Source organism: Symphodus melops (assembly GCF_947650265.1).
Source record: "Symphodus melops genome assembly, chromosome: 14".
Taxonomy (NCBI): Eukaryota; Metazoa; Chordata; class Actinopteri; order Labriformes; family Labridae; genus Symphodus; species Symphodus melops.
The window spans coordinates 7,227,531-7,241,798 of NC_136704.1; the positions used below are offsets into that span (position 1 = coordinate 7,227,531).

General features: G+C 38.8%; 1 protein-coding gene across 2 annotated transcripts in view; it reads right to left on the reverse strand.

Annotated features, from left to right (window-relative positions):
* plppr5b (phospholipid phosphatase related 5b) overlaps positions 1–14,268 on the reverse strand; it is a 104,932-nt gene that overhangs the window by 23,647 nt on the left and 67,017 nt on the right. For both annotated transcript variants that reach the window (XM_079360800.1, XM_079360801.1), the window contains one exon: positions 9,126–9,376. In XM_079360800.1, coding sequence (XP_079216926.1) covers positions 9,126–9,376 — 251 coding nt within the window. The remainder of the gene's footprint in view (positions 1–9,125; positions 9,377–14,268) is intronic.

The following is a 14,268-nucleotide window of genomic DNA, read 5'->3' on the forward strand; positions in this document are numbered from 1 at the left end:
CTCCTCCAAGGATGATCAAAAGTTTCCATTCCAGTCTCTGCAATTCATTTATTTTTCATCTCTCTGGTTATTCAGGACTGAAATGTCAGTTTTTTTTTCTTCTCACGAGCAGGGGAAGTTTTTCTACTGCATTGTGTTTTAGGAAACCTTTCTGCAAGGCTCCATATACAGTAGTTTCCATCCATTCGATGAATGCTGCCGTTGGTGGAGAAAAGTCCACATTTCTTTGAGCGGTCCCATGACACAGAAATTACAGGGCTTTAGCTCTCTGTCCTTGTTCTGTTCGACAGAAATATCAGTTTATTTTCATATCAGAGTTAAAATGGGCACGCTTTTCAAATAATCAATGGGCAGACTGTAGACTGTAACGTTCTGCCCAGTAAATGATTACATGGCAAATGCACTTCCGATCATTTTGGAATGCAATCGAAACATCATTCGGGTGTTGGAATTCATTGGTTTCCTGGCTGGACATACTGCTGCTTGCTTAAAGTGTTCTTGAAAACCTCTAATCCAACCCACTTCACACTCAAAACTGGACTCTCTTGGGTCCTCAAAGTTTAACAAGAAAGTTGTTTTTCAAGCTTGGTGCAGAGAGGGTTTTATTCCAAATTGTAAGCAGGTAAACTGGTCAAATTAGTCAAATAGGCATGGCTCATTTACAAAAACTAGCAAAATCTTTCTAAGGGGAAGAAAATTGTTTCTAAACACGTCTACACACATGCACTTTTAAGAGAATTTCAGTACAGCCATGCCTGGTACTCACTGACTGGTGAAATTACACATAATTCAACACTGAAAGCCTTTAAATCTTCTGCAATACACGTTCCAGGTGGGAAGCTAAAAAAACAAAAAAACATGAATCAATAAAGACAGATTCAGTCCTCTCTAGTTAGATTTGCTTTTGGAAACTCCACTTTTAAATTGTATCCAAACAATTTACCACACTTATCCTAGACGCACGACTGCCAATTATCTAAGTGGAAATGCACAAAACTAGGTTGACCTTTACCAAAACTTGTTGAAGAATATACGCTGTGTTTTTGCACCAATTACCTGCGAACCCTAATGGGAAGTACCAGCTACGACAAAAGTGGAACACCACGACAGCCATCAACCTTGTATACATCCAATGGAGTACAGATGACGGCATCATCAGGTTCTAATAGTGAAATTACAACCTCAGTCAAGTAGATGAAATAGTTAATTGAATGGCTTGCTACAAAGGATAACCACAAAAAGGCTGTCGTCAAGATACTGTCATTTTGGGGGAGGCTGTGGCTCAGAGCGTAGAATTATTGTCTCTCTATGGGAAGGTTGAGAGTTTAGTCCCCAGGTTCTGCGAGCAACGTGTCCGATGTGTCCTTGGGCAGGACACTTAACCCATCCAACCAGCTCAGGAGCGCCTGCCGGGGGCAACTCACTCACTCAGAGTGTAAAAACTCACAGCGTAAACATCTAATGTCCCTTCCGGGATCAATAAAGTAAATCTTCTTCTCACCGCAAACCAAAGTAAATCATATCAATCAATAAACAAGATGAAATTAATGATGTAATGTGTTTGTGAGTCGACTAAAATGAGCATGCAGACGAAGGTATGAAGAAGAACAAATGGACACTGTGAAATGTTTTCATTCTCGCTACCAAGATTGCAGAACATATTCTTGGATGACATCACCAAAACCTGTACTACGCCACTGGAATGCACAGCTGCACACTGGGATACCAAACCAGCAAACATAAGGAAGGAACTTCAGTGTGCCCTGAATTGGCAACAATCCACACCCACTTAATACGAGAATGAATATTATTACAGTGTAATTGTTTGACACAACTGGACAAGTTACTTGAGGTCATGTTTTCCCTTTAGTACAATTATGTAAGTATGATATGTATTTCCTGTTTTACTTTGTTCTTCACCATTGTCTCTGTCTATCGGATCCTGCTCCCTGTGATTTCCCACCTTGTGCGCCCCCAAACTAACTGTTTTCACCTGTCTCATTACACCCTGATTGTCTGTGTTTTTAATCGTTGTGTGTCCTCCCTCGTGTTGCAAGTTTGTAGAGTGTTTCAGTGTGTCCCCCTCATTCATTTCTACTGTTCACACTCCTACCCTCAGGCCAGAGGTACACAAGTGTGAAATGCAGGACCTACAGACTCCAGAACTTTCTCTTTCCCACTGCTGTCTGACTCCTAAACAGCTGACAGTGTAACAATCACAATCTACCTCATGCTCAGTTTGCACATTTTATATTCATTTCTTTGCACAGTTTAAATTATATTTGCGCTCTATACTGCCTTCACATTGCACATTTGCATATTTGTATATATTCAATATATATTATTGTTTTTAAAATTATTATTTTGCTATTTTCCAATTTTCAATATTCTATTGTTGACATTCATTGTGGACATCAAAGTAAGAATTTTTTTGTACAGGGAAACATGTTCCTAATATGCTACTTTTACCTTTTCTTGCCTTCTTATTTTTGCCTTTAGCCTGCCCATTTTAGATTTCTTTGCTTCCTGTGTGCCAACCTGGACTGTTTGCCTCGTGTGAGTCTGCATTTTGGGTCCGTGTTTCTATCTGTTATTGTTACTTGTGACACTTCTTTCCCTTTTATTCTGGTAATAACATTTTGAGAGGGTTAGCGCCAGCAAAATTAAGAAAAATCTCTTAACTGTCACTCAGGAGCAAGAATTTGGAAACTTTGGCCAGGATATACTTCCTTTACCAGGCAGGCCTTAAAAACCATGAGCAGAATCGCTCATTGGTGAACAGTATTCTTCTGGAGCCTATTTAAAAATCTGACCAGCGACTATGGATGGAAACTAGCATTTTGGCTAACTCTGTCATATTTGCAGAGATGTTAATTTATAAGCACTATCCCTTCAAAATAAAAATAAATAAGTCAGTCAAAATGACGACTGGTTTATTTGAATGTATGTAATTTATTTATTGGATATTCCGACACTATAGGTTTTGCTCACTTGTATTTATGATTGGTTGTAATGAAACCTTGATTAAATGATGGAGGTTATATTTTGATTGGCTATGTCTCAGTGTCTGTTGCTTACATCCAGTGTATGAAGCCGGTGCTCCACAACATATCATATCCTTGCTCTACAGATATAATTCATGTACTTTGACAGCTGTTATAGGTGGAATGTGTGTGCGTGGGTCTATGAATGTACATGGTTATATATGATTGTCCTTCACCAGTTCAAGGGGACTTCTCCCTGTAAGTCTTTGTAGCTTGTATAAGCTGTCACACCAATGAATCACATCAACCTAATACTTTGATGAACAGAAAAATCCTTTAGTTGACCTCTGCAAAAGACACACACACAAGCACTGACACACACAAACACGGACACACACAAGCACGCGCACATGCACCATATACCATATAAATAGAACATATAAATGTCTCCCTGTTAGACCTTGTTTGACCTAAGACTCCTCAGGCCAACTTGATTTGTCTTAACGACCTTTGCAAGTGTTTCATAGCTGGTTGCAGGCTCTAACCTATATTTTCCTTTTAATGTCAGACATTAGCAGCTGTTGGCATGCTCACTATATCAGAAGCTTGTCAGCTAAATGGAAAGTGGGACATGAAAAATTCCACCTGGGCAGACGAGGTAGATCTGCTCGTCCTCCACTTGACGCCGTTTCAGACATCAATCTCTCTGTCTTGCCGAGTTCAAATGGTGTCTTGTGGTATAACCGAGGGCAAGCTGCTTAGACAGAGACAGGGGGACTGAGCTCTGGAGCCAGCACATCCTGCTTCCTTCATATATCAGGTTGATTGAAAAGGAGATTACAGAGAGATATAATACTCTCGGGTCTTCTTAGCTTGTTTTATGACAGAGATATTTTACGGTTTAGAAAGGTATTACCCTTCTAGTTCACATAGTATTCTGTGCTGTCAGAGTGGTCTCACTCTGATGAACTTGATAAAATGTATTTTCTCAGAAAATATTTTTTACTGCAGCTACATTATGCACCTGTTTTTTGGTGAAACGTGGATAAATGTCATAAAGAATAAAACCGCCTCTAAACTGATCAGATTTCACACAAATATTGTTGCCTGTTTTGGTGTTGGACACAATTATTCAGTTTTGTTTTGTTTTTCAGTATACACTGGCCTGCATGGTCACATACAACACTTGTTTAGAAATAGCCAGACAAACAATGGCAGAGACTCCCACCTACTCAGTTTTTGTATCAAACAAGAGACAATGCTAATACTTCTTAATTTGCTAAACCAAAGTGAAGAGACCAGCTGAAAACAACAAGGGAGCTAGCTTAGCAAACATCACAAAACAGAAAGAAAATAATCAACTCAATCGAAAGTATCAACTCTGTTATGTGTTTAACAAACAGACAGTATTGAAGTTCAAAGGAATCGGAAGTTTGTCCTGCAGTGCAATTAACTGTGCATGATTTCATTAATAGTGGTTGCTTTCCTGGCAACTTCCAAATCAGTGATTTAGATGATTAGTTTACATTGGACCTTACAATCCTGTGTGATGACTTGAGTTGTGAAAATCTGATTATGCAATGAAAGAGGTTAAACATAACCTACATGCATATAGCAGGGACACCGTTTGAACAAAGTAAAACAAAAGAGCTTCATGTTGCAGCGAAAATGACTGAACCTTACACTGGAGATTCGGGGGAAAATGTAACATTAAGTAAATCTGACTTTCTATGCTGCTGTTATATAATCACATGAATGGGGTAATTACGAGAGGCATGTTGATAAATTCTTAGGTTGAGCAGAAGCTGCATGTCTGTATTTAGCCCAGGCATCGCTGTAATGACCTAGACAATGAGAATATGAAGAGGAGTAATGATTATCTCAGCAGAGCTGCAGGGCTATTTGTGTGTATTTGGGTTTGTTTGTGTGCCCTTATACTCCATGTCTGTTTGTGCAAACCGCATGTATATCCTCAATGTTGAACTGCACACACAATGGCCTTTGCTAAATGACCTAGATAACAGAGGCAATCTGCTCCCCCCATCGTGCAGGGGAGTCACTGAGGGTCCATGCCCATGCATCCATCGCTTATGGGCACTCGGGCAGACACTAGTGCTCTGACACAGAAAAAAAAAAGAGATCTGACCATCAGCAAAAAATCAAGACTCCTTAAAGGATGAGTCCACAATGAATCAGAGGGCAAAAAGCTGCTGATGTCCTGCTCTCTGTGGATTTAAAGCTCCCAGGTTGTACAACTGAACCAAAGCCTGGTCATTTAGATGTGAGAAACCAAATAGACCATTTTTTCCTGGTCTCTCTACACTGTACATGGTAAAAGTAAGAATGTGTCCTACTTCGTGTTGATCTTGTTGTTTTGTGAAACATGTTTGGGTGACGCCATCCTACATGACACTTTCAAAGAGTTTTAACCCCTTGACGACTGAATTTGTTTCTAAGTATTAAAACTTTTTTTTTTTAAATGTGTTTCTGCTTTCAAGTAGATGCTCAATTAAGTTGAGAATGTTTATTTGAAAACAGCACATAAATAGATATTACATAAAAATAGCGCATAAACATATCAATGTTTATGGAACACATCAAACGGATGTTGTTCCATCTCCGACTGGTCAAACTAATGCTTGCAAAAGGTTCCTAGGTATGTATTGAAAGTGCATCAACTGGCAGTGGAGGAATACAGACGCTATTTTGGCTGCATTTGGAGCGGAAGTGGTTTGATGCAAATTCGCGACAATAGGCATCAAGGGATTAATGAAATACCCAACCTCAGTTGCAGAATGTTTGCACACAGTATGCCAATTGCTGTGGCCCACTGAGCTTTACAATGCCAACTACCATGTATCTGCTGATAGGTTACAACTAGGGCACTGCCAAAGCGTAAAATGTATGCTCTAGAATTTCTGTTCGTCACCTATAATTATGCAAGAAGGGGAAATGAATGGGAAGTGTTTGTGAATGAAACTGTATAATAGACTATATTTATAGCTATAAATAGAATGTGAAGCCTCAGCCTGTGTGAAAAATAAAGATGTTGATTCAAGTACTGGTAGAAGTGCTGAAGTGCTAGCTTATTAAAATAGAGATGTGTGACAATTAAAATAACCTGCCTGGCATGCCTCCTCCATATATAGCCAGAGTGTACCAAGGCTATAACGAGAATTATAAGCAGTTAAACACACCTTTTGTGAATATGATGACATGTTAATCAGTTGCTAGCCAAGTAGCTAAAATAAGCCCCTGATGGTTTTTTCAGAAGTTAATTCAACCCATCTAGACAGAAGAGACAACACAATCTCACAATTTATTGATGGACTAAAAGCAAATACGTTATTTTTGCATTGGTCTGCACATGTGAAGAATTAAGAACAAGGACAGAATTATGCAACATTTAGCACTTCTATAAGCCTGCCAGGCTTCCTTGTGAGTTCGGATGAAAAAACCCCCCAAAAAAACAATGACTAAAGAACAAAAGAGCAATGGCTCCATCTGAAGCTCCTACCATGAACCTCGTCACAGTAAATGGTTCGGATGGCACAGGAAGTAGAAGATATGTAGGGGGAAAAAAAACTATAAATGTAAGTAGATTAAAGTCGTTATTTTAGTCTATAGTTTAATCAGAAGTGCGGCAGTTGCCTGAACAAAAATGAGGAACATGGAGCATCTTGTGAAGTCGTACTTTTGTATAGGTTCCACAAATAAGGAAAAAGGCCTACTTCCTGGTGAAGATTGTCAGAGTATTAAGTCTATGTGGAATGGCCTGCTCTAAAGCAAGGGATATCATTTTATTCCAACTTACATTTGGTTATGGTCACATGATATACTAACATACTGTCCAGACGCAAATATTATTATGTCGTATCAGTCAGTAAGGTGAAAGGCAAACTGTCTTCACAGCATCAGAACAGCATCACAATAGCCCTAGCCTTGTTGAAATAACCTGTGAGAGGAGACAACCATCCCCTCAATTGAATGCAGAAGAAGCGTCCTTGTCATTCGCTCACTATCTTTGATCTTCAACTGGACCTTACATAAGACCTGTCTGGTAAGAAATTAATCCTGACTTCAATGCAATAATTTCATTAGAAATCAAAGAGATAAGAACTGTGTCAAGCACACAAAGGCTTTGAAATGAAAGAGCTCAGATAACAATATATCACAAATGCTTTGGCATAATGTGTTTTAAAGAAGAGGATGGTGCAATCAAGCATCCAGCTCTATCTCACAAGCCTCAATACAGCGTGACATGTCTGTAAAGATCCGATAGGCTGAATCTTAATCACTAGACAGGTCTTACTTTAAAACCTTTCACTGTTTTTTTTAAGTTTCTCTGATGTAAATTACTCATAACTGTGATATACTACAATCCAAAAATGCAGTTTCCAGTGTGCAATGTCCAGTATTAATACATAGAAGACAGGAGGAATGTGATTGTAGAGCGGGGGAAGTTCAAGTTTAAACTTTACAAATATTTCCCACAGCAATGCCTTATCCTTTATTCTGGAATTTTTCATGAGTGCAGAATTTGCATTTCCTCAGTGGCTGATGGAGAAGCTATCTTTGTTTTCCAGTGCATGAATATCTCCTTCTGACAAACACGTTAGTGCATTTTTGCATGAGGATCACATTCAACATGCAAAATTGCAGGGCAAAACCAATACACCCGGCTCCTTCTGGAAGTCTCAGATTTAACAAAGTGTGAAATGTCATTCTTTCTAGGTCAAGGTAGGCATTTATTTTTTACCATTAAAACAAAACAAGGAAATAACACAAGAACTTTTTACCTGGATATGTCAGAATTTAGAAAAAGGAAGAATACAGGCTTTATGTATCCCAATAATAGGGAGATTTCTAATTTACACTCTTGTTATTGAGAAAAGCTACACACATGAAAGTGTGTAGCTTTTTTCAATGAAAAGCGACACTGAAATACACACACAGGATCCTATGGACATGGACTAATGGAGAGATGTAAGAGAGAGGGGGCTACAGCAAGCACTGCTAAGCTGATGGTGGAGGGTTCAGTGCACCTTGACAGTGCTAAGGAAGTGAACTGGCACCTGACACTTTAAACCCAGCCATATTAAACATTTGTACTCGATATAGTTTTACCTTATATCTATTATAATACTGTTCATTCATAACTACTGCACATGTAAATTAGCCATAACAAAATCATAACTAACGCTTGATCCTTTATTATATTTTATTCGATTACATTGCACTGTATTTTATCTGTTTTTATTTTCAGTTCATTTAGGCATAGAAGTACAGTACATGTCACAAACGCTTTTCAGTTATGAGTATGTGACAAATAAAACCTTTTAACCTTCAACCTCTCCAGCTATACCAGACAAATTTCCAGATTTGGTTGGCACCGGGACTTAATCCGGCTACGCTCCAGTTCCCTACAGACTGGGCTACTGCTGCCTAATGGCAACCTTGGCTTAAAATAAAGTCAAAAGACTGAGAGAGAGAGCGATAACCTGTTGAACTATCTCTGCTTCCTCTGTTTTAAAAACTGTATCAGTGGGTGGTAGGTCAATAGATGAATCAGCTGCTTTTGGAATGGTGTTGCAGTAAACTGTGTGCAAATGCAGTTTGGGCTGAATATTATTTGCATAAACGTATCATCTGCATTTTCACATCAACAGAGAAGACGGAAAATTGGGAATGAAAAATGCTAACTTGGTCAGACTTCCTGTGTAATCTGACTTGGCAGCCATGCAATGACTTGAAAATGGAAGAACAGCATTGGATCATTCAATATTCTGGAAATGATGGTGATTTTCTTTCTTTCATAGCAGTGAACTCCAAAATGTCTGCCTCTTGATTGGAAACCTCACTGTGTTAATAGGAAGATATTAGTATAGAGACTACCCTGACCCAATGCTTTTAAACATTTTTTCTAAAGAACTTTTTTTTTTTTATAAAAATGTGAATATCTCCCAACAAAGAAGGAAACAAGCAATATCTACGCAACTTTGAGCAGTTGCAAATATTTAATGTGCAAAAGTTGAGACAATTAAACTTTTAAATTTGAAATTATAATGTTTTGATGGATTTACCAAAAGATCTAAAGTATTTTATAGAGTTAGTAGTAAAATGTGTTGAAGAGTTCCTTACCGCCAGGTACAGCGCAGCGTAAACACTTAGTGCGGCCTCCTTGGATGGAAAGGTCTTGCGGGCGCGCATGATGTCGTCCTGGTTTCCTGTGCAGGCTTCCTGGTGGCTGATATAGCGCAGGGCCTGCTGGCAGCCCAGTGCTGTATAGTTTGGCTTACAGACCGTCAGGAAGTAGGGTGCCAAGTTCCCAGTCACTACCTGGCCTGCATTGACAAAGATATCAACGGTAAAGAGGCCAAAGGTGTAGACTCCTGTAAAAGAAAAGAAGCAGATGTTAGAGGAACATGGGCAGAAGAAGTGTCCAGTGTCGTATAATCTTTTAAAACTGACATGATCACAATATAGAAAGGCAAAGGTTTACACATTATATGTTATGGCATGTTTATGAAAATCATATATTTAAAAAAAAAAGTGAGTTCAATGATATTTCACAAAAAGACAATATTGCTTCTCTGTTTATAAATATTTGTATCCACATTTACCCTTCATACTGTGATATACACAAAATATTGTGTAATAACTAATCAGCTATAGAATATTTGTAACTATCAATCCTTTAAAGGTCACATGTTATGCTAAATACATTTGTTTCTAGCCTGTCAACAAACCATCAATTATTTGAAATGTCCTTTTCTTTCCATTTTGTGTCAGCTCCACTTTTTACAAAATGTGTGCTCAATCAGGCGGTTTGGAAATTTTCCCTTTGTGACATCACAAAGGTCAGTAACCCCTCCCCCAGGAGGGTGACACTCCCACAGCTAGTTGTCTGTTCTGTCCTCTGAGCCCACCTTTTTTCTTTAACCAATAAGGCACGGGACGAGAAAGTCAGAGCCACCCAAGCCCTTTAAGAGGAGTGTGGAAACAGCTCATTTGCATTTAAAGCTATAGACACAGAAACAGCCTGTTCTGAGCAGGGATTCATAAGCATGACAAAAAAACACGATCAGAGTGGATTTATAGCAAAAAACTTCACAGACATTTTGCTCTGAGACTTAATTAAACTTGTTGAAATGGAAGATAATATGTGACCTTTAAACTATGCAAAAAGCAGCAACAAATTCATCAGGACAAACCATAAAAGCACATAGGCCAATATTTGAGGAAGCTTGTGTAGTTAGTGCTGAGGATTTTAATATAACGTTCATGTCAACATCAGCTACTTTTCATGTTGCTATCAGAAGGAATCAGTAAGTAGCACAATCACAGGAAACGGTAGACAAACTAAATATCCCCTTTGATGCCCAGTGAAGAAATATTTAAGTATTGCAGTAAATCTTGCTTCCAAATAAGTCCCTGTGCTTACATGGAGAGGTCATATCAGGTAGCTGTGGTGTGATGCTGAGAAAAAGAGAGAGAGAGGCTCTGTAGCAACAGATTATAATGACCACTGGATTTACTGGGGAGAACAAGTGTGTTGTAGCGCTTCAGGGCAAATTACATGGACCACTGAGTGTGTAAACAAGCAAGCAGTGTATTCCTCCCTGACCTAACAATAGATTATAATAACTCTAACCATGGTAAATGTACATGTTATCACATGTTTGTTTTACTCATTAACAATGCTGCAAGAAAGCAACCATTTCTCCTCCCACATATGAAGGTAGCATTTAAAGAGATGTTTTCCATACTAAACTTCTGACTTCTAGTGTTTCTTTAGACTGTAGCTCTGTTTTTCTCCCTCATCTCTTAAGAAAGACATATCGTGTTGAGACACCAGCAGAGTGCTTCATTAAACAACAAAGATGGTAAATCAGTCATTCAACCAACTCGCATTTTTAATGTTCTTGATTCCCTTTAACACCAGACAGAGCAAAAACTTTCTAGTCCTCATATTTTAAAAATCAGTAGCCTGTACCTTGAAGGAAGATTTGAGGTTAACTTCAGGGGTGGTCGATTATTTCAGTGATACGTTGGTGGTAAATGAGCTATACGTAATTTCATCTTTTCTGACAACTCAGAGCACTTTTACACTACATCATATTCACCCATTTATACACCAATTCAGTTGGTGGATGGTGCCAAAGTGCCAATAATCAACTTACTTCATTTCTCTCAAGCTGGCTATGCCACCAACTTGGGGTTCAGTGTCTTACCCAAGGACAACTGGACCTGTGAACTGCCAACCTTTCCATTTGGAGACAACCATCCACTGAGCAACAGCTGCCTCACTTCTGATTCACTTCTTACTGGAATGACAATGGCGACCTTGCACGGAAGTGTTGCTCTACAAATTGGTGGTGGAGTCCATGGATAAAGAAACCAGGGGAGGCTTTTTTTTTTTTTTTACCAGAATCCCACTGTGATGTCATAAGGAGAGAAAATTAGAAACTGAGCATTTTTCCTCTGTGTTGTAAGACTTATGAAGATCACAAACAAACTGAGTGGATGAGTTTATTTCACCTTTTGTGGGTTGGTAAATACCCAGGTCACCCAAATAAATGTCCAAAAACAATATAAAATGTATTTTATTTTTATTTTATCATTTTGATTTAAATATGTCCCCTTTAATGCTACACACCAGAACTGCTCCAGAGCAGTATATGTTGGGAGATGAGATCCAATGGTGTTAATGCCACCTACTGAGTGCAGACCAAAAAAAAAAAAAAAACGTTAAGTGACCAGAAAAATCCTTTTGCATTCACACAGATTATCGCTCTATATTCAGAGTTCACAGCATTCATAGTTTTTTTCCCCCACAGATATCGATGTAAAATCAAGCCTGACTGAAGCACTGTTTCAATATATATTCTAAAGTTCTTTTGATCCCACATAACATCTATCTTAAAAACTGTTTAAATCCATTTCATGGCATACACATGCACTATAGGTGCATCATGCATTTACATTATTTCCCTCCTGACTTGGGCAGCTTCTACTGTTTTACTTAAACAGTAGTAGTGTTAAGCTTCTTCATATAAGCCTGTCTCAAGAGTATATTTATACCACTGTTCTTGCCAGCAGAGTTGCTCATGTTTGCAATTTTAAGTTTAGTTTTTTGCGCTGGAAACAGCCTTACTTTTACAGAATGTGAAATAATTCATCTCCTGCTGCTCATCCACACCAAAGACAAATTTAGACACAGTTAACTGTTAAAACAGTCACGCAGGTGGCACTGGCTGTTCCAAATGTTTTTAACCAAACCAGCCAGCTTTAGGTCTCAGTGATTGAAGGGCTTTACGAAAAATAATTGCTTTCCTCCTACGAAAGCTCTCCTTATTTCACAGTAAATTACCAAACAGGCGCTTAGAGAACTCACTCTACTCACTGGTGGAGGTGTTCTTCACACCTCAACTTAAACACACACGTGCACTGCAGGAGGCATTATTGTTTTGGAACAAGACTATCTTTTGGATCAACAGTTTTGTCCAACCACAAATTAACTCATCTTATGAGGTGCATTTTAAATTTGTGAAACAAACAAATCTTTATTCTGTATGCACAGAAGGGGCTAAGTTTAAATCAGACTCCTTCCTTTTCTTCTTCTCATTTGTCATCAGCCACACAGAGACATTTGGTGAGGCTCCAGATGCTGACAGGTCCATTTCTTTTCAACCTCTAATAGGTTTTGTCAAGCATCGTGTGACTCATTCACTGAGTGCTCGCCATGCTGCACATCGTTCCGTTGTTGTCCCACTTTCTCCGACACAAACATGCACATGTGGGCGTTGTGTGTTTTACGGACGACTTACTCTTACTAGTTACCGCCCTCTCTCACATCCTGTCTGGCTTTTGGAACACAGAGAGAGATAACCAAAATTGCTTATTAGGGCATAAAAACGTCATCCAGTTTGCCTGCTTCAAACAATGCCATGATCTGCAACTCGAGAGTTTTTTTTATGTTTTTGTGCTCTGGAGTCAAGGTACACATTCTCATTGGGCGTAATACTACTGATGGTGTGTGTGTGTGTGTGTGTGTGTGTGTGTGTGTGTGTGTGTGTGTGTGTGTGTGTGTGTGTGTGTGTGTGTGTGTGTGTGTGTGTATGTGTAAGCAGGAGTGTAAGCAGGGTTGAAGCAATGCACCTCTTCTTTGAGCCGGTGCCAGTGTCTTCACAATGCTGCAGTGTGAGGCACACTCAGTCTGAAAGATATCACAGTTTACCCAGACTCCCTGTGTGCTAACAGACACGCACAAAGGTAGAGACCCTAGAATATTTGGCAAAGCTCCAAATATCAAGATGTGACTAAGCTCGATGTCACAGATATAGACGGTGTTAAGTCGTGTTGCCATGTTTTATTTCAATCTCATTCCCCAAGAAAAGTGTTGAATGTTTTTCCTTTCAGCAGTAATCCTTTCAAGAGTGATTTTCCTTCTAGCCATCTCCAATGAATTTTTTCCATAACCTTTTTTTTCCCTGGAATTGCAGCCTAAAATCTGGATTTCAGTGTTTTGGTGCCACAACCTTATTGACGCCAGTGATAGTATTAGAGGTGTAGTACCCATGGCAACTATCATTACTTCTCCCTAAAATCAGAGAGCACTATTGGTATAGTTGGTTATGGTTGTATAGTTGTTGTAGTTTGACTGTACAGTATCTGTTTAGTGCTACTGCTGGCTTCTCTCAAGTTTGGAATTTCCAGGCAAACCAATATATTGTGTGTTTGAGTAGTGATTAAGCTCAGCATAAATTATAGCAGGAGTACTGGTTATATTTTCACACATTTATTTGATTTTCTTCATTCAACGAAGCCACTCCCTCTCTCTTATTCCCTGGGTGTTTACTCTTATTAAGTAATAACTCAACCTGTTTCTCTGTTTCCAATGCATGCATGTGCTGTATTACGATGTTATGTTCAAGAGGTAATTGTGCTCTGGTACGGTTAGTCCTGATGCAGTGTGAACATGCTCTTATTGCCAAAGACGTTGCACATCTATCTTTTCCTAAACTGTTAAAAAATAATAATAATAAACTTGTGCTTAAGTCTCTCCTGAGTGAAATAACATTGGTCTTCAGTAGTTCCTTCAACTGTTCGCTTAGAAAGGCAAATCATTTCATTTGATGCTAATTTGAAAAAACTCAGTGAAAATATGTTTCTTTAAAAAGTGATTTAAAATCAAAGGAATCTAACTTTGCACACTGGATGTAATCTCTGGGGCTGGATCATCACCAACTAAAATATTAAATTGGCTACTTTTGTATAATGT